The 25,012-nt window shown below is 33.4% G+C and overlaps 3 protein-coding genes across 4 annotated transcripts; 1 reads left to right on the top strand and 2 right to left on the bottom strand.

The window, feature by feature from the left end:
• Positions 1 to 3,039: 3,039 nt before the first annotated feature.
• LOC148172220 (FUN14 domain-containing protein 2-like) lies at positions 3,040 to 4,063 on the bottom strand. The gene is made up of 4 exons (XM_088038753.1): positions 3,732 to 4,063; positions 3,562 to 3,682; positions 3,336 to 3,516; positions 3,040 to 3,252 (listed from the first exon to the last, which is right to left on the bottom strand). The coding sequence occupies exons 2-4, from the start codon at positions 3,666 to 3,668 to the stop codon at positions 3,175 to 3,177; spliced, it is 366 nt and encodes a 121-aa protein (XP_087894879.1). The 5' UTR covers positions 3,669 to 3,682; positions 3,732 to 4,063; the 3' UTR covers positions 3,040 to 3,174.
• On the top strand, positions 4,006 to 14,194 carry atms (RNA polymerase II-associated factor 1-like protein antimeros). 2 transcript variants are annotated; one of them, XM_088038752.1, is made up of 6 exons: positions 4,006 to 4,085; positions 4,135 to 4,259; positions 9,673 to 9,955; positions 10,008 to 10,100; positions 12,701 to 13,701; positions 13,766 to 14,194. In XM_088038752.1, exons 3-6 carry the CDS (start codon positions 9,888 to 9,890, stop codon positions 14,092 to 14,094), a joined length of 1,491 nt encoding a protein of 496 aa, XP_087894878.1. In that variant the 5' UTR covers positions 4,006 to 4,085; positions 4,135 to 4,259; positions 9,673 to 9,887; the 3' UTR covers positions 14,095 to 14,194. The 2 variants fall into 2 exon arrangements, with proteins under 2 accessions (XP_087894878.1, XP_087894877.1); XM_088038751.1 differs by having other exon boundaries at positions 13,763 to 14,194.
• LOC148172218 (O-acyltransferase like protein-like) lies at positions 6,499 to 19,058 on the bottom strand. The gene is made up of 8 exons (XM_088038901.1): positions 18,375 to 19,058; positions 18,167 to 18,327; positions 9,215 to 9,383; positions 8,954 to 9,147; positions 8,779 to 8,905; positions 7,531 to 7,720; positions 6,782 to 6,924; positions 6,499 to 6,669 (listed from the first exon to the last, which is right to left on the bottom strand). Exons 1-8 carry the CDS (start codon positions 18,558 to 18,560, stop codon positions 6,499 to 6,501), a joined length of 1,341 nt encoding a protein of 446 aa, XP_087895027.1. The 5' UTR covers positions 18,561 to 19,058.
• Between the last annotated feature and the right edge of the window lie 5,954 nt (positions 19,059 to 25,012).

The raw sequence follows: 25,012 nt of genomic DNA, 5'->3' as shown, positions 1-25,012 counted from the left end.
TCGGTCGATTTCTCCATAAACCACCGTTGAATGTTCTTAAAAACTCACAAATACGACGTATTTCGAGCGTTAATTTTCAAATACACATTCTAAAGCCCTGTGATCATAGCTGAAATTGTCATTTAGCACCGTTTTTAGTTGTTTTTGTGAGGATTTCACTCACTTTTCTGTCGATTTATCCATAAACTACCGTTTGATCCTTTTAAAAATCTTTCATACGACGTATTTCGAGCTCTGCTTTTTTTAATACACGCTCTAAAAGCGTGTGTTCATAACAAATCTTTATTTAGCAACGTTTTTAGGTGAAATTAAGACGACTTTTGAGGATTTCATGTACATTTCGGTCGATTTCTCCATAAACCACCGTTGGATCTTCTTGAAAATTCACAAATACAACGTATTTCAAGCGTTAATTTTCAAATACACGGTTCAAAATCGTGTATTTATAACAGAAATCATCATTTAGTACCGTTTTTAGGTAATTTATTGAAGACTTTCGAGGATTTCAGACACATTTCGGTTGATTTCTCCATGAACCACCGTTGGATCTTTCTATAAACTCACAACTACGATGTATTTCGAGCTCTACTTTTCAAATACACACTCAAAAGCCGTGGGTTTATAGCTGAAATCGTCATTTAGCACCGTTTTTAGATGATTTTGTGACGATTTTTGAGGATTTTACTCACATTTCTGTCGATTTATCCATAAACTACCGTTGGATTCTCTTAACTATCCCCCATACGACGTATTTGGAGCTCTTTCTTTATAAATACACGCTCTAAAACCGTGTGTTTTTAACAGAAATCGTCATTTAGCAACGTTTTAGGTGAATTTATGACGACTTTTGAGGATTTTATATACATTTCGGTCGATTTCTCCATAAACCACCGTTAGATCTTGTTAAAAATCCACAATATAACGTATTTCGAGTTCTACTTTTCAAATACACTTTTCAAAACCGTGTGTTTATAGCAGAAATCGTCATTTAGCTCCGTTTTTAGGTGATTTTGTGACGTTTTTTGAGGATTTCACGCACACTTTTGTCGATTTATCCATAAACTACCGTTGGATCCTCGTAAAAATTCCCCATACGACGTATTTCGAGCTCTTTCTTTATGAATACACGCTCTAAAACCCTGTGTTCATAACAGAAATCGTCATTTAGCAACATTTTAGGTGAATTTATGACGACTTTTGAGGATTTTATATACATTTCGGTCGATTTCTCCATAAACCACCGTTAGATCTTGTTAAAAATCCACAATACAACGTATTTCGAGTTCTACTTTTCAAATACACTTTTCAAAACCGTGTGTTTATACCAGAAATCGTCATTTAGCTCCGTTTTTCGGTGATTTTGTGACGATTTTTGAGGATTTCACGCACATTTCGGCCGGTTTATCCATAAACTACCGTTGGATCCTTTTAAAAATCCTTCATACGACGTATTTCGAGCTCTTTCTTTATAAATACACGCTCTGAAACCGTGTGTTTATAACAAATCGTCATTTAGCAACGTTTTAGGCGATTTTATGACGACTTTTGAGGATTTGTACATTTCGGTCGATTTCTCCATAAACCACCGTTGGATCTTCTTAAAAACTCACAAATACGACGTATTTCGAGCGTTAATTTTCAAATACACAGTCCAAAATCGTGTGTTTGTAACAGAAATCATCATTTAGCACTGCATTTAGGTAATTTATTGAAGACTTTCGGGGATTTCAGGCACATTTCAGTTGATTTCTCCATGAACCACCGTTGGATCTTTCTATAAACTCACAATTCGATGTATTTCGAGCCCTACTTTTCAAATACACACTCGAAAGCCGCGTGTTCATAGCTGAAATCGTCATTTAGCACAGTTTTTAGGTGATTTTGTGACGATTTTTGTGGATTTCACTCACATTTCTGTCGATTTATCTATAAACTACCGTTGGATTCTCTTAAAAATCCTCCATATGACGTATTTTGAGCTCTTTCTTTATGAATACACGCTCTAAAACCGTGTGTTTATAACAGAAATCGTTATTTAGCTCCGTTTTTAGGTGATTTTTTGACGTTTTTTGAGGATTTTATGCACATTTCTATCGATTTATCCATAAACTACCGTTGGATCTTGTTAAAAATCCACAATACGACGTATTTTGAGCCCTACTTTACAAATACACACTCGAAATCCGTGTATTCATAGCTGAAATCGTCTTTTAGCACCGTTTTTGGGTGAATTTATGACGACTTTTGAGGATTTTATATACATTTCGGTCGATTTCTCCATAAACCACCGTTGGATCTTCTTAAAAACTCACAAGTACGACGTATTTCGAGCGTTAATTTTCAAATACACAGTCCAAAATCGTGTGTTTGTAACAGAAATCATCATTTAGCACTGCATTTAGGTAATTTATTGAAGACTTTCGAGGATTTCAGGCACATTTCGGTTGATTTCTCCATGAACCACCGTTGGATCTTTCTATAAACTCAGAATACAATGTATTTCGAGCCCTACTTTTCAAATACACACTCCAAAACCGTGTGTTTATAGCTGAAATCGTCATTTAGCACCCTTTTTAGGTGATTTTGTGACGATTTTTGAGGATTTCACACACATTTCTGTCGATTTATTCATAAATTACCGTTAAAAATCTTGTTAAAAATCCACAATACGACGTATTTCGAGTTCTACTTTTTAAATACACTTTTCAAAACCGTGTGTTTATAGCAGAAATCGTCAATTAGCACCGTATTGAAGTAATTTTGTCGACTTTTGAGAATTTCATGCATATTTCGGTCCATTTCTCCACAATCCACCCGTGGATTTCCTTAAAAAATCCACAATACGACGTGTTTGGAGCTCTTCTTTTTAAATACACGCTCTAAAATTGTGTTTGTAGCAGAAATCGTCATTTAGCACCGTATTTAGGTACTTTATTGACATCATGTTCATGTTGGTGGCCAGAACCACCCTTCTCTTTTTTAATTCTGCAATGTTTCAGCTTCCAAGCTTTGAGATACTTATATTAAGAAAAAAGAAGATTCTCAAACATCGAGATATTTATTGGTAAAAATTTTCAATACTATAATATACAGACTAGACGCATTTCTCAAATTTATTATAAAATCATGATATGGTGAAAGCACCTGTTTCATATAAGCAAAAAATAGTATAAATTACAATGCCAGACCAATCAAAAATCCTCCCGCAAATCCAGCCGTAAAGACTTTGTTCTTCACTGCAACCCCTCTTATCTAAAAAAAATGTTTATCAATACCTACACATACAATGACGGGCCCACTTTTTTTCACCCGTCACTGTATAAATTTCCCTTTACTTTATTAAGAGTGGGGTTGCTAGTTTTCAACTCTGAAGACTTCTGCTTCGCCATTTCCTTCAAACTGCTCCAATCTTGCTTAATGTAGCCCTGATGATGCGCGATCTGATAGAGGATAATTCCGCTGCCAAGAACCAAAGCTACGCTGCGTCCGGCATGACGGGCGATAACCCCTGTAAGCCTATTTTCACAGTAAAACCACAGAATCTCGCTGTTTTATACCGACCATCCAGAGGCCGTGCCAGCAGCCAGGTTCTTTGCAAAGCTGTGTTCCCCAAACATTTTGGACACTTGGCCCAAACCCTGTTTTATTTTGTCCGGTCCCTGCTGCATTTTCTCGAGTAAACCTGGGGAAACGCGTAAATTCTGGGGGGTAAAACCACCGGAAATACTTACCTTTCACGACAATAAAATCTTTATAAATGTAAAAAGTCTGACAGATCTTTCATTCTATTAATTTTGGTAATTTTTCCCATGACTTGACGTTTGCGTCATTTTTTTTCTTGCTGGCAGTGTCTAAACAAATATGGACGGCCATGAATCAGCTGTCATAGGGACGAGTTTATTACACTCCCGTTCGTTGATTTAAACGTCCTGCTAGAATAACAACCAATCACAAGTGTCCGTCACGTCACGTGGTTTCCTTGGTTCAACAACTTGCGTGGAATTCGGAATTTGCGAGAGGAAGGTGTCGTTGGAACGGAAAAGTGCAGTTTTCACTTCAATGCACACCTGGAGTGGGATTTGGAGGTAATTCGCTCCAATTTGGTGGGTAATTTTAATTATCTGTCATTTTTAGAGGGGGCGGAAATTCCCTAGGTTGGTAACATTGCCGGAGACACCTAGACAGGTGACATCTCAAAAGTGACGAAATGTGGAGTTTGTTACCTCCTAAGTGAGAAGAGAAGGAAAAATTAAATTAAGGTAACCAATTAACCTCGTAATTAACCAATTTTTAGGTTAGGCGACGTTGAAATTTTGTATAATCATTTTGCTAACTCCGCCTATATGAACAAAAGACGATTTGAATTTGACGAATCAAAGAATGACAGGAATTTGCAATAGTTTATGATTTATTGATATATTGAATTGTACAGAGTGTTTATAAATGTTTCTAGCATCAAGGGTGGCTCTGGAATTCCTGCAGTTACAGTTTTGTGCCCAAGTTTTCGATTTTCTGGTTTTAAACCACAACTAGAACCGTTTATTTCTCAAAATTTACTTTGCTCCATGTTTGAGGTTAACTGCAAATGTCAGTTGAAAAATCGAAACCCACATTTGTAATGAGCGGCAAATTTATTTGACATTTCATAGCCACCCTTGATGCTAGAAACATTTATAAACACCTTGTACATAGGTACCAGGAATGGGTCTTTGTGTTTATACAGGGTGATTTTTTAAAAACGGCAGGCGTTGTAAAATTTTTATTTATGAACCGATTTCAAAAATTAAAAAACAAATTAAATGGATTTTAATTTACTATAAACTGATGATTTCAAAAATTTTAAAAATGTCTTAGTATCGTTTGGGCGATACTCAACTTTCTTATTTTAAATTGGCACCCATATTTTTTTGCATAATTTGGAAGAATTTTCTTGATTCAGAAATGTGTAAATGTTCTACTTTTACAAAAAAAAAATATTTTTAAAAAAACTATTAAAATTGAAAAAAATAGGCAATAAAAGTTAATAAAATCTAAGTGCATGGTGTCAATTGTGCAATGAAAAAATCTGGATGGCGTTTCAACAGTATTTTAATTAAATTAAGTAGATGTTTTTTTTGATTTGTAATTATTATTGTCTTTTGTTATCAATAATTTCAAAAAAGATTGTCAATTCTTTCTGTTATTTGCTGCTTGTTGACATTACAATAATGGTATTGTTTTATTTGACAGCACGCACCTAGATTTTATTAACTTTTATTGCCTAATTTTTTTTTAAATATTTTTTGTAAAAGTAGAACATATTACACATTTTTGAATCAAGAAAATTAATATCTTTCAAGTTATGAAAAAAAATATGGGTGCCAAGTATCGCTCAAAAGATACTAAGACATTTAGAAAATTTTCAAAAGCATCAATTTGTAGTAAATTAAAAACCATTTAATTTGTTTTTTAAATTTTTGATATCGGTTCATAAATAAAAATTCTAAAACGCCTGCCATTTTTTAGATATCACCCTGTAGTTATTTACAGTCGCGTGTGGTAACTTTCATTTTACAACTGTCACATCTGACATTTATAAATTTCGTCATCTGTCAATTCTATCAATTTTGTAGTTGGTGCACAAAAAGTACACAAGATGGCGCGGTATAAAAAATGTTTTACAATGACTTTAAAAATAGAAATATTGTCTTAATTGAGATAATAATTTAGGTAGATGTCAATTTGGTGATCAATCTTTATTATGGTAAAGTGATTTTAATTTATAAACGCATCAGAAGAGCAGACGATTTGAGCAATTTTTACCGCACTGCGTGTGTAAACGTCCAGGGTGATTGTAAATATAATGTTTCCGAAGATGTCAATTGAATGTTAATTTGACGTTTACAATTCATAAGGCCAAAAAATATTTTTATGTCTTACCGTTTAATTATTGGCTCTTCGTGCAGATTTCTGCTGTTTTCTTGCAATTCAGCCGTTGAATCTTGATAAAAATTGGTGGTTTTGTAGATTTCGAGCTCTTCTTTGCGAATCCAAGTCAGATAACGGCGAGAATCAGCGAGAAATCGTCGTTTAGCATCGAAATAAGCGGATTTCTCTAAGAATTTTGATGATTTCGTGCAGATTTCTGTTATAATGAAACACTTGCTAATTTGTACTGCAAATAACTAAAACAAATTCTACAGTGTGGGTGAGAATTTGACAAAAGTTACAGTTCTTGTTGCAGGAGTTTAAAAAATTAGCATTGTGTAATTTGCTTTGCTGAACGACCAATCACAGAGCCGAATTTTAAATTTGGCGCTTATAAAAAATAAATAAATCTTTAAATTAAAAATAAAAGGGAAATCTGAAGAATTCAGATAAAGAATAAAGAATAAAGAAAGTCTATACAATCTAAAGAAAATGTATGGAATTTAATAGAATCTAGACAAAAACTAAATACAATATAATAATCTGTATAACTAGGAACCTAAATATACTTAACAAAAATTATAATAGAAATCATCCTAATTTAGTCAGTTTGCGACGCAGACGAGTAAGTGACACTGGTGAATTTTTCTTGAATTTTCGTCTGTCAAATAATATTGCTCTGACATTCTGAAATGGCATTTCCACAAATAAAACAAGCGCCAACGACAAAAGCAGTATAGCCGATGTTTCCATTATCTGCAACTGTTAAAAACACGTAAATTTGTTTGCTAATACAGTGGCGGAGAAAAAAAAAACAGAAATTTTTAGTTGTGTGAATCGGGACTTTTTTGGTTAATCACTGTAACTAACTTACCATATGTTGAGGTCGATACTCGTCCACGTGTTTGGTAATGCCAACATTGTAAAAGAAAACTGGAAACTGGATTAAATAGATAGCATACGCCAACTTTGTAACATATTGGAAATATTCCCAACAAAGAAGCTTCCCTAGCCATCCTGGAAAGTGTATTTTGTTTAGGTTGGCGACATGTTAAAACTGTTGTACTATATTTCAGAATTATTGACATCTCGGTAGGCCATGTCTGTGTAAAACGCCTCTAACAATGTGAACGACTTTTAGCATTTTGGTTCTAAAACTGTCAATGTAACATTTTGAGGTTATGAAGTAAATTACTTTTTTAAGCTAATGGATTGATATTTTAATCAGATTCTGAATCTACCATCTGATGAATCAGATTATAAGTTGACGTGACACACATTACATACACATAGGGATAAATATAAATCTAAAAACACTAAATACGCTTATATTAGAAGATTCTGCCAACATAAATTTGAATTTCCAAGGCACTCTGAGATGTCAATCAGCCCTGATGTCAATAATTCTGAAATATAGTATATAGTTTGTACAGTGAGAGTTTGAATGACAGAAAAATCACTAAATCTACGCAATAAAAAACAAAATAACCCCAGTTACTGATGACCCTGTCAACTCATTTCGCGTAGGAATTTAGTGTTTTTAGTGTATTTTGTAGCATACTTTGCTGCCAACCTATATGTCAACTGTCGAAATCTCCCAATCTCTAACCGGATATACTGTACCTGCGAAGTTCTTTTGGACTGCGTAAATTCCAAATGAGACTCCAGCCCCCCACAGTATTGGAGAAACGGCATTGATCACTGATCCTTCTAGTCTACTGTATACAAAATCTCTTTGTACCATGTGGTATTGGCCGAACCAACTCCACAGGAACATTGGTAAGAAGAGAGTCCATAAAAATATTCTTTTGATCTGGAAATGTCAATAAGCGTTTAATTCTTGTTTCTGAAATGGTGGTACAGCCGAGGACAAAAAACGTTAGAGTCATAATCAACGAGAATCAAAAGAAAATATCAAGAATATGTAGATCTAAGAGAATCTAGAGTTAACATATACCAGAGCACATTACTATCGGTCCACTCGTAAAAAAGTTAAGTTGGCAGCAGCCGTCAGCGATTTTCATCTGTAACAGTTGGCAACAAAAGTGTTTGACCTCGACGCGACTGTAGCATGCGTAGAAGCTAATCGTCTTGCACAACATTGCTAAAACTTGTTAAATCTCTAATAAAATCATTCTTTTGCAACAAATTTTTAATTAGTTATTGATTAATACACTCAACTTTGACAACGTGTTAACCTCAAAAATCGCTACATTCAAATTTCCCTTAATTTTCTCCCTAAGGAATTGAAAGCCTGATTTACACCCAAAAATTTTCGAAAATTTACACAGAAGAGTGGACTGTTAGCAATGAGCTGCACTTTAAACAGAATTTGAAGAATCTAAAAAATATAAGGTTGATGTAGAAAAACTGAGAAGAAAGAAGAATTAATAAAATCTAGATGATCTAAACGAATCTATACCAGAGCTCATTACTATCAGTCCACTCATTAAAAAGTTAAGTTGGTAGCAGCCCCTAGCAATTTTTATTGGTAACAGTTGGCAGTAAGAGCGTTTGACCTTGACACAACTGTGACATGCGTAGAAGCTAATAGTCTTGCACAACATTGGCAAAACTTGTTAAATCACTATTAAAAACTTTCTGTTGCAACAAATGTTTAATTAGTTATTTATTAATTCACTCAACTTTGACAACGTGTTAACCTCAAAAATCGCTACATTCAATTTTTCCCTAAAGATTCGAAAGCCTGATTTACAGTCAAAAATTTTCGAAAATTTACACAGGAGAGTGGACTGATCGCAATAAGCTGGACTTTAGAAATTCGTTCATTCCGAAATTTATGGTCGCGTTCCGAACTGACCAATTTAAATGCCACAGTTTCGAAATTTTTAATCTTTGTCACATGTTTACCTTATTTGGATGAACGTTCGTTGAAGATTCCAACAACTGAGCCAGATAAACACCCATCAAATAAATGGTCGCCCGATGCGTCGGCAAAATGTAGGACAAATTTGCTGTTTCAAACATTTTCGACACTCTAAAATTGTAGTCAAAATGGCAGTTTTACCCATTTTTAAAGACTTACGGAATTCCAAAATACACTACGCTGCTTAACTCGTTCTTATAAGCCACCCAAAACCTCAATCCAGTGGACACAGAGGATATAAACAACAGAATCATCAATCCAAGGCGCCTATGATTCGAAATCAAGTAAATATATATTGGGGTTGTTAAAAACAGTTGCATGTCGATACCTAGTTGATGTGTATGTGTTAAACACTGCAAATAAAAAACAGTTTAATATATAATACCCAACAAAAAATATTTAAATAATAAAATGTCTTACCATGTTCTCAAAGCCGAAATAGTTATGTATAAACAAAAAATTCCTCCACATATATTGCTTGCATAAGTGGGAGTGGTGAGTAATGATTGTTGGCCATAAGGGACCAGCACCCAGGGAAGGTAAAATATACGTGCAGAAGAGAATTATGGCGACGAAATTTGGAAGGATCCTGAAAATTATACAAAACTTGTTAATATATTGTCATGATTATTGCCATTAGATTTATCACTGTAATTATTTCTTGCAGGTCTTTTTCTAAACATTAGACATGTTGGCTTCACTTTGACTAAAATAAACAAATAAGTGATCCCTCTAGTACTGTAACACCTTTGCGATAGTGGCGACATAACCTTTTTAACTCGGAAACTGAATGACAAAAAATGTATTGTCATGATTATTGCCATTAGATTTATGTGTGACCCACTTTTTTAGTCGCTCACTGTAATTATTTCTTGCAGGTCTTTTTCTAAACATTAGACATGATGGCTTCACAAATAAGTGCTCCCTCTAGTAATGTAACACTTTTGCGATAGTGGCGACACCTACGCCAACTGTCAATCATAGCTGTCAATCTGTGCATAACCTTTCTAACTCGCAAACTGAATAACAAAAAGTTCGCATTTTCGCCAATGTGAAACGTTCTTAGCATCATTTTTGATTTTCTGAGTTAAAAATGCCACCAACAGTCCAAAATGGGACAACAACCCAAGAGAAACGACCCGTTAAACCCACGGAGAAAAAGTAAGTTTTTGCAATATTATTGTCGATTTGTATGCTAATTGTTGACTTGTAGATCCGACTTAATATGCAGAGTGAAATATTGCAACACATTACCGGATATCCCGTTTGATTTAAAGTTTATTTCGTACCCCTTTGACTCTTCAAGGTAAGTGAGGTTATGAACACGAAACGATCGAAAATAAAGAGGCGAGGCGGCGTTGAATGTTTTTGCACGTTGGTAGCACTGTCCCGATCAACGGGACAACAACCCAATTCGTTTAGATGTCAGCGCCTACTTAGATGCGATGGATTTGTAAAAAAACGACTCATTTTGTTTTCCAAAGCAACCCGCGATCTGTCAATTTTTTAATCAAAACCTACTGAAACTGATCAATGGGACAACAACCCAATTCGGTTAGATGTCAGCGCCTACTTAGATGCGATCGATTTGTGTAAAACGACTCATTTTGTTTTCCAAAGCAATCCGCGATCAAAAATCGTCTGTCAATTGTTTAATCAAAACCTACTGAAACTGATCAATGGGACAACAACCCAATCCGGTTAGATTTCAGCGCCTACTTAGATGCGATCGATTTGTAAAAAACGAGTCATTTTGTTTTCCAAAGCAACCCGAGATCAAAAATCGTCTGTCAATTGTTTAATCAAAACCTACTGCAACTGATCAATGGGACAACAACCCAATTCGGTTAGATGTCAGCGCCTTCTTAGATGCGACCGATTTGTAAAAAACGACTCATTTTATTTTCCAAAGCAACCCGCGATCTGTCAATTGTTTAATCAAAACCTACTGAAACTGATCAATGGGACAACAACCCAATTCGGTTAGATGTCAGCGCCTACTTAGATGCGATCGATTTGTAAAAAACGACTCATTTTGTTTTCCAAAGCAACCCGCGATCTGTCAATTGTTTAATCAAAACCTACTGAAACTGATCAATGGGACAACAACCCAATTCGGTTAGATGTCAGCGCCTACTTAGATGCGATCGATTTGTAAAAAACGAGTCATTTTGTTTTCCAAAGCAACCCGAGATCAAAAATCGTCTGTCAATTGTTTAATCAAAACCTACTGAAACTGATCAATGGGACAACAACCCAATTCGGTTAGATGTCAGCGCCTACTTAGATGCGATCGATTTGTGTAAAACGACTCATTTTGTTTTCCAAAGCAATCCGCGATCAAAAATCGTCTCTCAATTGTTTAATCAAAACCTACTGAAACTGATCAATGGGACAACAACCCAATCCGGTTAGATTTCAGCGCCTACTTAGATGCGATCGATTTGTAAAAAACGAGTCATTTTGTTTTCCAAAGCAACCCGAGATCAAAAATCGTCTGTCAATTGTTTAATCAAAACCTACTGCAACTGATCAATGGGACAACAACCCAATTCGGTTAGATGTCAGCGCCTTCTTAGATGCGACCGATTTGTAAAAAACGACTCATTTTATTTTCCAAAGCAACCCGCGATCTGTCAATTGTTTAATCAAAACCTACTGAAACTGATCAATGGGACAACAACCCAATTCGGTTAGATGTCAGCGCCTACTTAGATGCGATCGATTTGTAAAAAACGACTCATTTTGTTTTCCAAAGCAACCCGCGATCTGTCAATTTTTTAATCAACCTACTGAAACTGATCAGTGGGACAACAACCCAATTCGGTTAGATTTCAGCGCCTACTTAAATGCGATCGATTTGTGTAAAACGACTCATTTTGTTTTCCAAAGCAACCCGCGATCAAAAATCGTCTGTCAATTGTTTAATCAAAACCTACTGAAACTGATCAATGGGACAACAACCCAATTCGGTTAGATTTCAGCGCCTACTTAGATGCGATCGATTTGTAAAAAACGAGTCATTTTGTTTTCCAAAGCAACCCGAGATCAAAAATCGTCTGTCAATTGTTTAATCAAAACCTACTGCAACTGATCAATGGGACAACAACCCAATTCGGTTAGATGTCAGCGCCTTCTTAGATGCGACCGATTTGTAAAAAACGACTCATTTTGTTTTCCAAAGCAACCCGCGATCTGTCAATTGTTTAATCAAAACCTACTGAAACTGATCAATGGGACAACAACCCAATTCGGTTAGATTTTAGCGCCTACTTAGATGCGATCGATTTGTAAAAAACGACTCATTTTGTTTTCCAAAGCAACCCGCGATCTGTCAATTTTTTAATCAAAACCTACTGAAACTGATCAATGGGACAACAACCCAATTCGGTTAGATGTCAGCGCCTACTTAGATGCGATCGATTTGTAAAAAAACGACTCATTTTGTTTTCCAAAGCAACCCGCGATCTGTCAATTTTTTAATCAAAACCTACTGCAACTGATCAACGGGACAACAACCCAATTCGGTTAGATGTCAGCGCCTTCTTAGATGCGACCGATTTGTAAAAAACGACTCATTTTGTTTTCCAAAGCAACCCGCGATCTGTCAATTGTTTAATCAAAACCTACTGAAACTGATCAATGGGACAACAACCCAATTCGGTTAGATTTCAGCGCCTACTTAGATGCGATCGATTTGTAAAAAACGACTCATTTTGTTTTCAAAGCAACCCGTATCTGTCAATTTTTTAATCAAAACCTACTGCAATTGATCAATGGGACAACAACCCAATTCGGTTAGATTTCAGCGCCTACTTAGATGCGATCGATTTGTAAAAAACGACTCATTTTGTTTTCCAAAGCAACCCGCGATCTGTCAATTTTTTAATCAAATCATCATTTTAGGTTCATCCAATTCAACCCCACCTCCCTGGAAAGAAACTACCGATATGAAGTCCTAACAGAACACGACCTTGGCGTGGCCATCGACCTGATCAACAAAGACATCTACGCCGTGGAGCCGGGGACTCTGCTAGACCCAGCCGACGAGAAGCTCCTAGAAGAGGACATTTTAACCCCCCAAGACTCAAAGCGCTCAAGACACCATGCAAGATCGGTGTCTTGGCTGCGTCGCACCGAGTACATCTCAACTGAGCAGACGCGCTTTCAGCCGCAGACGATGGACAAAGTCGAGGCTAAAGTCGGCTACAGTATTAAGAAGAATCTGAAGAACGAGACTCTCTACATGGATCGCGACTCGCAGATCAAAGCCATCGATAAAACGTTCAATGACACGTTGAATCCCATCGATAAACACTACAGTAAGCCGAATGTAACGGCGGTTGAGGTGTTGCCAGTCTTTCCTGACTTCAGTCTGTGGAAATATCCATGCGCTCAGGTGATTTTCGACTCTGATCCAGCGCCTGTGGGAAAGCAAGTTCCGGCGCAAATAGAAGAAATGTCGCAAGCGATGATCAGAGGCGTGATGGACGAGAGTGGAGAGCAATTCGTCGCCTACTTCCTACCAACCGAAGAGACTCTCGTGAAGAGGAGAGAAGACTTCGTCAACGAAATCCCGTACCAAGACGACGAAGAATACGAATACAAAATGGCGCGGGAATACAATTGGAACGTGAAAAGCAAAGCGAGCAAAGGATACGAAGAAAACTACTTCTTTGTTATACGACCAGATGGCGCATATTACAACGAATTGGAGACACGAGTGCGTCTGAGCAAACGTCGCCAGAAGGTTGGCCAACCTGCCAGTAATACTCGTTTGATTGTGAAGCACCGACCGATGGACGCCAATGAATTCAGAATGCAAAGGTATCGAGAGAAGCAGTTGGAGCCAACAGTTGACGAAGACGAGGAAATGGAACCGACCGGCGAACCAGAGCCAATTGAGAGTAAGCATTCTAAATTTTTCGCCCGCGACTGTAATAGCACCCTTTCTTTCGATTGTTTCAGAAGAAAGCGACGCTGAGTCGTCGAGGTCGAAGTCGCCGTCAAGGTCAAGATCGCAGACGCCGTCTGGATCACGGTCTAGATCAGGATCAAGGTCAAGATCCAGATCTAAGTCGGCGTCGAAATCACCATCTCGTTCACGTTCGCCGTCTAGGTCCAGATCAAGATCGAGATCGAAGTCTAGATCGAGATCAAGATCCAGATCGCGTTCAAAATCGAGGTCCAAATCTAGATCTCCTTCAAAGTCGAGGTCTAGGTCTAGGTCTCGTTCCAAATCTGGGTCACGATCTGGATCAGGGTCTGGATCTGGGTCAGATAAATCTGATAGTGAATAGGGATAGTGTTAAGTTATGGAAATTGCCTGAGAAATCTATAAAAAGTTATCAAGCTAGCGATGGTTTTGTTCTTTAGCAGCATAAAGTCTACTGATTCAGATTTTTTCAATTCTTTGCATTACCACATTATTTACATCCTTTTTTTCCTTTCATATTTTGTGTTCTGCTTTCGACAGATTTTTGTTAATTTTATGTTCGTTTCGTTTCTTTTGAATCTTCGAATTCTTTTGATTTTACAGATTCATTTGGTGTCTAATTCTTTTATTCTGTTTTTTTTTCTGTTGTTTTCTGTCTCTTTGGATTCGTATGGTTTATTTTGATTTTTTTCCGATCCCTCTGATTCTTGTAGATTCTTTTAATTTTTGTGTTCTTCCGAATCTTTCAATTCTATGCATTATTTCTTCTGAATTCTTTTTACGGTTGTTCTTATTCTTATTACGGGTTCTTTAATTTTCTTAGGTTATTCTGATTTATTCAATATTTTTAGTTTCTTTACATTTTTTGCTACGATTCAACTTATTTTTCAGAGTTTTTAGATCTTTAGGATCCTTCTCACTTTGAATTCAACTGATTTTATGGATTGATAAAAACCTTTCGCATTCTTTTGCGTTTCTTCTCATTGCTTGTTTCGATTCTTCTGATTCTTTCGGATTATTTGGATTTTTGTGAATTCTGCTTTCGATATTTTTTTTTATGAATTTTAGGTCGTGTTTCTTCTTTTTGATCCTTTTTAACTCGTACGTTTTTTAAAATCTTTTGGATGCTTCTGCATGATTTTTTTTATTCTTTGCATTCTTTTGGTTTCTTCCAATTCCGTTTTAGGGTTATTCTGATTCTTACAGATTCTTTAGATTCTTCTGGATTGTCCTGAATCTAGTTCTTTAATTCTGTTGATTTCTTCTCTTTCCTTCTGACGCTTTTGGGTTATTTACATTATTTTTGAGTTCATCTTTTGGTTTTTCTGATTCTTACACACTCGTTTGGATGCTCTTGATTATTTGACTTCTTTGCCTTGTTTTGGTTTCTTTCTTCGTTTGTTACGATTCTTCTGATTCATTCAGATTTTTTAGAATTTTTCGGATGCTTAGAATTATTTTTTTAGGCGACTTAAACTGAAAATGGAATTTTTAGGCCTCAAAAGCGGCCTAAAAGTAAGCCTTTTCTAGACGCAAACATTTTTGGCCGATCTATGGTGGCGCCATCTATCTATAGTTTTGCATATTACATCAAGATATGTGTATTGAAAATGGACATGTCTAACAGTGCTGCTGCAACAACATCAAAAAGCACATCAAACTTAATTCATATAAATTGTGAAGCTACACATGCCGAAACTGCAAATGTAAATTAAAAAAAATATGAACTTTTCTGAAGGATTCATAAATGTTTATAATTGTTCAGTTGTTATAAATGATTAAATCGATAAATCATAAATAAAAGTTAATTAACTTGTCGAGATTCATCGAGTCTTTTGGATTTTTCTGGACCAAATTCTTTTGATTTCTTCTTTTATTTTGTCACGATTCTTCTGATTATCTACATGCTTTTGGGTCGGTTTTTCAGATTCTTCCAAATTCTCTCATTTGTTTTCATCTGGTTCTTTCAATTCTTTGCATTATCTTACTTTCGTCTAATTGCTTAATTGTTACGATTCTTCTGATTCTTCCGGAGTCTTTTATGTTAGATTATTAAATTCATTGCATTCTTTCAGCCCCTGATTGATTGTTATCTAAGATTCTTCTGATTCTCAAGTTATTCAAATTTTTGTTAATTCTAGGTGCTTTTCGGTTCTTCCGATTCTTGTTGATTCTTTGGACTCTTGAAATCACTGGTTTCTTCTAATGATTACTTTTGATTTTTTTCTTACAATTCTTCTGATTCTTACTGATTCTTTTCATTATTCATTTTAAATTGGATTTTAATTCTGTGATTCTTTTGATTTCTTCTGATTCCTGTTTTTCACAATCATTTGAATTTATTATATTTTTGTAATTTTTTTATATTCGAAGAATGTTTACCATTTCTAGCAAAGTTTTGTGGAATATAATCTGATTCTTTCTTTTTGAATTCCTTTTTACGGATCTTCTGATTCTTACGAATTCTCTACACTGCTTTTAATTCTTCTGATTCTTCTTCTTCTTCTTGTATCATTTTCATTTTTTCTTACAATCCTTTTGAATTCTTGCTGTTTTCGCTGATTCTTTTTATTAGTCGCATTTTTATAAATTGTTTAGAACCGTTTTAATTATCTTACTTTCTTCTGATTCTTCTGAAATCTTTTAGATTATATTTATGGATTTTTTCTGATTTCTGTTGCGATACTTCTAACATTTTCGAATTATTTGCATCTTTACAATTTTTTATATTTTTGTGAATTCTTTTGTACTAAAAAATTTTTTTATGACTTAGAAGAACACGTTTTACAGATTTGTTCACATTATTTTGTTTTTTTTTTCTGATTTCTATTTACGAGTCATTCGATTCATACAGTTTCTTTCTGATTCTTCAGATTTTTGTTAATTCTAGCTGCTTTTCGGTTTTTCAGATTTTTAGATTCTTTAGACTATTTTGGAAACATCTGATTCTTTTGGTGTTTAATTCTTTTATTCTGTTTTATTTCTTCTGTTGTTTTCTGTCGATTTCTCTAACTCGTTGAAATCTATCGGATGCTTTTTAGATATATTTTTATTCTGACAGATTCATTGAGTCTTTTGGGTTTTTCTGGACCAAATTCTTTGATTTTTTCGATTTCTTCTTTTATTTTGTCACGATTCTTCTGATTCTTTTGATTATTTACATTCTTTTGGGTCAGTTTTTCAGATTCTTCCAAATTCTCTCATTTGGATTCTCCTGGTTCTTTCAATTCTTTGCGTAATCTTACTTTCGTCTATTTGCTTAATTGTTAGGATTCTTCTGATTCTTCCAGAGTCTTTTAAGATAGATTATTAAATATCTTCTGATTCCTGTTGCGATTCTTTTAATTTTTTCGAATTATTAACATCTTTACATTCTTTCATATTTTTCAAAACTCTTGTAATCAAAAAATTTTTTCCTTTGACTTTAAGGAAAGTTTTACCGAGATTCAGATTCTTTTGGTTTCTTCTGATTTCTTCTTACAGCTTCTTTAAATTCATTGCATTCTTTCAGCCTCTGATTGATTGTTATCTATGATTCTTCTGATTCTTTCAAGTTATTCAAATTTTTGTTAATTCCAGGTGCTCTTCGGTTCTTCTGATTTTGACACATTCTATGGACTCTTTTGGAATAACTTGATTCTTCTAATGATTACCTTTGATTTTTTCTTACGATTCTTCTGATTCTTACTGTTTCTTTTGAATTTAAATTGGAATTTAATTCTGTGATTCTTTTGATATCTTCTGATTCCTGTTTTTACAATCATTTGAATTTATTATATTTTTGTAATTTTTTTAGTTTTGTGGAATAATCTGATTCTTTCTTTTTGAATTCTTTCTTTTTTACGGATCTTCTGATCCTTACGGATTTTCTAGACTGCTTTTGATTCCTCTGATTCTTCGATTTAATTTGATTTCTTTGTATAATTTTCATTTTTCCTAACAATCCTTTTAAATTCTTCCTGTATTTGCTGATTCCATTTATTAGTCACATTTTTATAAATAGTTTAGAACCGTTTTGATTATCTTACTTTCTTCTGATTCTTCTGGAATCTTTTAGATTATATTTATGGATTTTTTCTGATTTCTGTTGCGATACTTCTAACTTTTTCGAATTATTTGCATCTTTACAATATTTTTGTGAATTCTTTTGTATTCAAAAATTTTTTATTTTCTTAATTCTAGCTGCTCTTCGGTTCTTAGATTTTTACAGATTCTTTAGACTATTTTGGAAACATCTGATTCTTCCAATTTATTATTTGCATTCTTTGATTTCTTTTGATTTGTTCTTACGATTCTTCTGATTTCAATTGGGGTTAATTTCTGTGATTCTTTTGATTTCTTCTGATCTCTGATTCTTCAATGAATCTCATGAATTTTTTAAATAATTTCAAGAATCAAGAATTGTTTCCGATCAAAAAAAAGAATTCCAAACTCACCTGAAGACGCGATTGATCAACTTATCCATAAACTTCATCGACTTCCCATTCCTCAAATTTCCTAGTAAAGCCTTGGCGTTCAACAGTCCACTCAACAACATAAACGAGTCGGTATAAACGATTGCATTTTTTCCCACAATCGTCCAGGGCGTGGTGAGATTCTAAAAATTCCAATAAACACCTTTTCGCCATAGAAGCGCAGAAATACCATGACCGTTGGTGTTCTGTTCATAAACGGATTGAAAAACAGAGAAATTGCCTTGTGGGAGAGAAGCAAACCCAAAGTGTTCAACGCTCGGATTCCGTGCAAGCCGGCAATTTCACGTTCGTCACTTTTCTTCTCCAGAAACTTAGACAAGTTCCTTTGTAAAGAAAAACTCATCAAAACTTGCATGAGGACCCCTGCAACAAAACTGATGATGTCGTGGTAAAAGAACGAAACTTTGTACCTTCGGATCGACGGAATTCGAAGTGGTCTATGAAACTCGCCAAGCACACTGCGATGATTATTGCTGCGAAGAATGTCCTAGAAGAAAATCGAGTTTGCTCTGAGGGCCCGCCATTTTGTAGCACGTAGTCTTCAAAATGGCGGACTTACCTGCTGATGTAATCTCCAAAGGTCAGTTCGGTGTTGGTAATGGCGGTTTGACACATTCCCGGCCGGATATGTGAGTTGATTCCAAAATTTTCTTTTAAAGAAGTTTCTAAATCAGTGCTTGAACATTCGCGTGGAAGACAGAAGCCCCATTTTACCATTGTAAAGCCTGGCACTCTGTGGGCTGGCTGGAAAAGAAAAGTTTTTTGAATTCCGAAAATTTTGAGTTAGAAAATTTAATGAATCAGTGGGTTTCAAAAAAATAAGAAAAACAGAAATCGCACAGTTAAGAAAGGTGTCAGAAGAAATTAGAAGTATTAAGAAGATTAAGAAGAAAGCGAACAATCCAAAGTCAATTGAAGAAAATTTTGAACCATAAGAAGAATGGTATGCAAAATAATGTAAAAGATATATAAAAATTAAGAGAACTTAACTGATTCTAAGCAATTCATAAAAATTCGTGAGAATAATTGAAGAATTAGAGATTAGAAGAAATCAAAAGAATTACAGAAATTAACCCCAATTGAAATCAGAAGAATCGTAAGAAAAAATCAAAAGAAATCAAAAAATGCAAATAATAAATTAGAAGACTCAGATGTTTCCAAAATAATCCAAAGAATCTGTAAAAATCTGAAGAACCAAAGAGCAGCTAGAATTAACAAAAATCTGAAGAATCAGAAGAGACGTATCTACCAATAAATCAGAGGCGCAAAGAATCGAAGAAACCGTAAAAAGAAATCAGAAAAAAAACAAAATGTGAACAAATCTGTAAAACGTGTTCCTCTAAGTCATAAAAACATCTTTGAATACAAAAGAATTCACAAAAATATAAAGAATTGTAAAGATGCAAATAATTCGAAAATGTTAGAAGTATTGCAACAGAAATCTTAAATATAAATATAATCTAAAAGATTTCAGAAGAATCAGAAGAAAGTAAGATAATTAAAACGGTTCTAAACAATTTATAAAAATGCGACTAATAAAAAAAAATCAGCAGATACAGGAAGAATTCAAAATAATTGTAAGAAAAAATGAAAATGATACAAAGAAATGAAAGTAAATCGAAGAATCAGAAGAATCAAAAGCAGTCTAGAGAATCCGTATGAATCAGAAGATCCGTAAAAAAGAATTCAAAAAGAAAGAATCAGATTATTCCACAAAACTAAAAAAATTACAAAAATATAATAAATTCAAACGATTGTAAAAACAGGAATCAGAAGAAATCAAAAGAATCACAGAATTAAATTCCAATTTAAATTCAAAAGAATCAGTGAGAATCAGATTCTTCTGATCAAGAAGAATCGAGTTATTCCAAAAGAGTCCATAGAATTTGTCAAAATCAGAAGAACCGAAGAGCACCTAGAATTAACAAAAATTTGAATAACTTGAAAGAATCAGAAGAATCATAGATAACAATCAATCAGAGGCTGAAAAAATGCAATGAATTTAAAGAAGCTGTAAGAAGACATCTGAAGAAACCAAAAGACTCTGAATCTCGGTAAAACTTTCCTCAAAGTCGAAGGAAAAAAAAATTTGATTACAAGAGTTTTGAAAAATATGAAAGAATGTAAAGAAGTTAATAATTCAAAAAAGTTAGAAGAATCGCAACAGGAATCAGAAGATATTTAATAATATAACTTAAAAGACTCTGGAAGAATCAGAAGAATCGTAACAATTAAGCAATTAGACGAAAGTAAGATAACGCAAAGAATTGAAAGAACCAGGAGAATCCAAATGAGAGAATTTGGAAGAATCTGAGAAACCGACCCAAACGAATGTAAATAATCCGAAAGAATCAGAAGAATCGTGACGAAATAAAAGAAGAAATAGAAAAAATCAAAGAATTTGGTCCAGAAAAACCCAAAAGACTCAATGAATCTGTAAGAATAAAAATATATCTAAGAAGCATCCGATAGATTCTAAAGAATCTGTATGAATCGGAAGAATCGTAATAAGCAATCTGAAGAAATAATGCAAAGAATTGATAAATTCGGAAGAACACAAGAATTAAAAGAGTATACAAGAATCAGAAGGATCGAAAAAAAAAATCAAAATAAACCATACGAATCGAAAAGATTCCAAAGAGTCAGAGCAATCGACAGAAAACAACAGAAGAAATAAAACAGAATAAAACAATTAAACACCAAAAGACACAGATATTTCTAAAATAGTTTAAAGAATCTAAAAATCTGAAGAACCGAAGAGCAGCTAGAATTAACAAAAATCTGAAGAATCAGAAAGAAACTGTATGAATCGAATGAACCGTAAATAGAAGTCAGAAAAACAAAACAAAATAATGTAAACAAATCTGTAAAACGTGTTCTTCTAAGTCATAAAAAATTTTTGAATACAAAAGAATTCACAAAAATATAAAGAATTTCGAAAATGTTGGAAGTATCGCAACAGAAATCAGAAAAAATCCATAAATATAATCTAAAAGATTTCAATAGAATCAGAAGAAAGTAAGATAATTAAAACGGTTCTAAACAATTTATAAAAATGCGACTAATAAAAAAAAACAGCGAATACAGGAAGAATTCAAAATAATTGTAAGAAAAAATGAAAATGATACAAAGAAATGAAAGTAAATCGAAGAATCAGAAGAATCAAAAGCAGTCTAGAGAATCTGTATGAATCAGAAGATCCGTAAAAAGGAATTCAAAAAGAAAGAATCAGATTTTATTCCACAAAACTTTGCTAGAAATGGTAAACATTCTTCGAATATAAAAAAATTACAAAAATATAATAAATTCAAATGATTGTGAAAAACAGGAATCCGAAGAAATCAAAAGAATCACAAAATTAAATTCCAATTTAAATTCAAAAGAATCAGTAAGACTCAGAAGAATCGTAAGAAAAAAATCTAAAGTAATCATGAGAAGAATCAAGTGATTCCAAAAGAGTCCAAAAAATCTGGAAAAATCAAAAGACCACCTAGAATTAATAAAAATTTGAACAACTTGAAAGAATCAGAAGAATCGTAGGTAACAATCAATCAGAGACTGAGAGAATGCAATGAATTTAAAGAAGCTGTAAGAAGAAATTAGAAGAAATCAAAAGAATCTGAATTTCGGTAAAACTCTCCTCAAAGTCGTAAGAAAATTTTTTTTGATAAGGGTTAGAAAAATATGAAAGAATGTAAAAATGTTAGTAATTCGAAAAAGTTAGAAGAATTGCAACAGGAATCAGAAGAATCGTAACAATTAAGCAATTAGACGAAAGTAAGATAACGCAAAGAAGTGAAAGAACCAGATGATTCCAAATGAGAGAATTTAGAAGAATGAGAAAAACTGACCCAAAAGAATGGAAATAATCCGAAGAAATCAGAAGAATCGTGACAAGTTAAGAGAACGAATCAAAAGATTCAAAGAATTTGATACAGAAAAGTCTTAAAGACTCAGAAGAATTAGAATAATTCTAAGAAGCATTCGAATCAAAAGAATCATAATAAGCAATCAGAAGAAACCAAAACAACGCAAAGAAGTGAAAGAATGAGAAGTATGCAAAAGAGAGAATCAGAAAAACCGTAAGATGGATCAAAAACAAGAAACACGATTCAAAATACATAAAAAAATATTGAAAGCAAAATTTACAAAAATCTAAATAATTCGAAAGAATTAGAAGAATCGTATCCAAGTAATGAAAAGAAACCAAAAACACGCAAAACGTAAAAGAATCAGAAAAAACAAAAGAATGCATAAGGTTGTAATCAATCCATAAACAAGCAGGAATCAAATGAAATCTAAAGAATTTAAGCTAAAACATTCCGGAAGAATCAGAAGAAAGTAAGATAACGCAAACAATCAAAACGACCTGAAGAATCCAAAATAAGTTAGAGGAAGCAGATTCAACAAAAACTAAAATAATCAACCCATAAACATGCGTCGAATGAAAAAGAATCCGCGAATATTTCAAAAGGATTGTAAGAAGAATTTAGTAGGAAACAAAATAAAAGGAAAGAAAACAACCAAAAATATTCCAAACTTACAATTTGTAAACATTGTTCGAATATAAAAGAATTTAGAAAAATATAAATTGTGAATTAAGAAGATCCGTAAAAAGGAATTAGATGAACCGTAAGAAAAATTAAAAGCAATGAAAAGAACCTAAAGTATTCGAAAAAGAAAGAATCAGAACAACCCAACTATAAAAAGAATTATAGTAGGCAAAAATCGAATTGAAAGAAAATCTAAAGAATCTAGAAGAATCAGAAGAATCGAAGCAGAGAACCTAGAATTAACAAAAATTCGAATAATCCGTAAGAATCAGAAGAATCGTATGTTTGAATCAATTAGAGGCTAAAAAAATGCCAAACATTTAGAGAATCAGCATTCTAAAGAAACTGTAAGAATCGGAGCTGTAAGAAAAAATCAAAAGAAACTAAAACTAAAAAATAATTAAAAAAAACTATTCGGAAAAGTTGAAAAATCTTTACAGGAATCAGAAGAAATCTGATCTAAAATATTCCGAAAAAATCCGAAAAGTCGTAACAATTGAACAGTAAGAGGAAAATCAACACAAAGAATTGAAAGAACCAGAAGAATCCAAAATAATTGAAAGAAAACATGAGAATCGAAGAGACTAAAAGAATCACAAGGATTTTCAGCAGTCTATAAAAATATGTTGAATGAAAAATAAACCGCGAATACAGGAAGTACACAAAAGAACTGTAGAAATTAGAAAAAACAAAAGAGAAACAAAAAGAAGACTCAGACGAATCGAAAAGAGTCTAAAGAATCCGTATGAATCAAAAGGTTCGTAAATAAAAATGAATCTAAATAAACCTGAAGAAGTAGGTACCTAAAATTAATTAATATTTATTTATCTAAAGCAGAAGAATCCAGAAAAACTCAAAAAATCTAAATGATCTGGAAGAAAAAGAAGAATCATAACAAGCAAGACTCAAAAGATTCTATGCAATCCATAAAAATCCGTCAAAAGCAAAAAAAAATCAATAAAACTTACACATTTCTGGATTACAAAAGAATTAACAAATGAAAGAACCTAAATAAGCCGGAACTAATAAGAAGAATTTAAAAGAATTTGTTGAATACAGAAGAACCCGCAAGAATAATTGAAGATTCTAAGTCAAAAGAATGGAATTAAAAAAAAACAGAGAATCTAAAACTTATAAAAAACAATTTTATAATAATTAGATTTACAATTAAATAGAGTCTAAAGAATTTTTAAAATGACGGAGTTTTCAAAAGATTTTAAAGAATTCAAGCCCAAAAGATCTAAGGGTTTCCAAAAAGGAATAAATTGATGGAATCAGAGGAATTCGGAAAAATCCAAACTGACAATATTAGGTACAAAGATGGGAAAAATTAGAAGATAAACAGAGATCTAACATTTCTTCTAATCCAGTTTTTTCTTATCTATGTACAAGGTGTTTATAAATGTTTCTAGCATCAAAGGTGGCTCTGGAATTCCTATCATGCACTATTTTGCCGCTCTGTCTTCATAGTGAATATAACTATTTTGAAAATTATTTATATTGTTACTTACTTCAATGACGTTTCAGTTACGTTTTGTGACCAAGATTTTGATTTTCAAGTTTAAAACCACAACTAGAACAGTTTATTTCTCAAAATTTACTTTATTGCTTCATGTTTGAGGTTACCTACAAATGTCAGTTGAAAAATTGAAACCCACTTTTGTAAAAAGAGGCAAATTTCTTTGACATTTCTTGAGGCTAAAACATTTATAAACACCTTGCAGAAAAAAACAATGTAAGAGCTCAACAAATTTGAAGAATTAATTAAAATTCTAAAAAAACTAGAGAAGATTAAAGTAGCTAAAAGAATTTAAAAGACACTGATCAAGTACTTTTTATTTATTTTTTCCTTTATTTTTCTATTTTTTTATTTAAATTTTTTGGTTATTTCGAGGATGATCTAGGATTTTTCAAGATTCTTAAGGCTTTAAAATTTTCTCGGAATGTAGGATTTTCTAGGGCGTTTTCTTTGATTCTTTGATTCTTTGATTGAAGTTGTTTATGCTTCGAGGTAATCTAAGGTTTTCAAAATTTCTTTGTAATTTATATTTTTATTACTTTTGAGTTCCCTGTTTTTTTTTATGTTTTATGATTCTTTTATTATTCTCTAAGACTTCTGAGAATTTTGTAGAAATCTGTTGACAGTGCCCGGGATTCTCTGCGAGTCTCTTCAGGATTAGAGGGAATTTTTTTGGAGTTTCTAAAATTTCTTGGAATCTTATAGGATTAACTAGAATTATTTAGATTTTTCGAA

The sequence above is a fragment of the Gnatocerus cornutus genome, chromosome 6 (genome assembly GCF_029298725.1).
Source record: "Gnatocerus cornutus isolate USDA-ARS CGAHR chromosome 6, icGnaCorn1.1, whole genome shotgun sequence".
Lineage (NCBI taxonomy): Eukaryota > Metazoa > Arthropoda > Insecta > Coleoptera > Tenebrionidae > Gnatocerus > Gnatocerus cornutus.
Note: the sequence above shows the minus strand (reverse complement) of the source record. Positions and strands in the feature narration are given on the sequence as shown.

Bases quoted from the DNA above. Each gene is read 5' to 3' on its own strand.
- LOC148172220 (XM_088038753.1), bottom strand. From the start codon at position 3,668: ATGCAGCAGGGACCGGACAAAATAAAACAGGGTTTGGGCCAAGTGTCC. The intron at 3,517-3,561 runs GTCGGTATAAAA...CTGTGAAAATAG, and splicing joins GCTGGCACGGCCTCTGGATG to GCTTACAGGGGTTATCGCCC. The intron at 3,253-3,335 runs GTAAAGGGAAAT...CATTTTTTTTAG, and splicing joins GCAACCCCACTCTTAATAAA to ATAAGAGGGGTTGCAGTGAA.
- atms (XM_088038751.1), top strand. From the start codon at position 9,888: ATGCCACCAACAGTCCAAAATGGGACAACAACCCAAGAGAAACGACCC. The intron at 9,956-10,007 runs GTAAGTTTTTGC...GTTGACTTGTAG, and splicing joins GTTAAACCCACGGAGAAAAA to ATCCGACTTAATATGCAGAG. The intron at 10,101-12,700 runs GTAAGTGAGGTT...TCATCATTTTAG, and splicing joins TACCCCTTTGACTCTTCAAG to GTTCATCCAATTCAACCCCA.
- LOC148172218 (XM_088038901.1), bottom strand. From the start codon at position 18,560: ATGCAAGTTTTGATGAGTTTTTCTTTACAAAGGAACTTGTCTAAGTTT. The intron at 18,328-18,374 runs GTATTTCTGCGC...TGGAATTTTTAG, and splicing joins ACAGAACACCAACGGTCATG to AATCTCACCACGCCCTGGAC. The intron at 8,906-8,953 runs GTAAGTCTTTAA...CTACAATTTTAG, and splicing joins GTAGTGTATTTTGGAATTCC to AGTGTCGAAAATGTTTGAAA.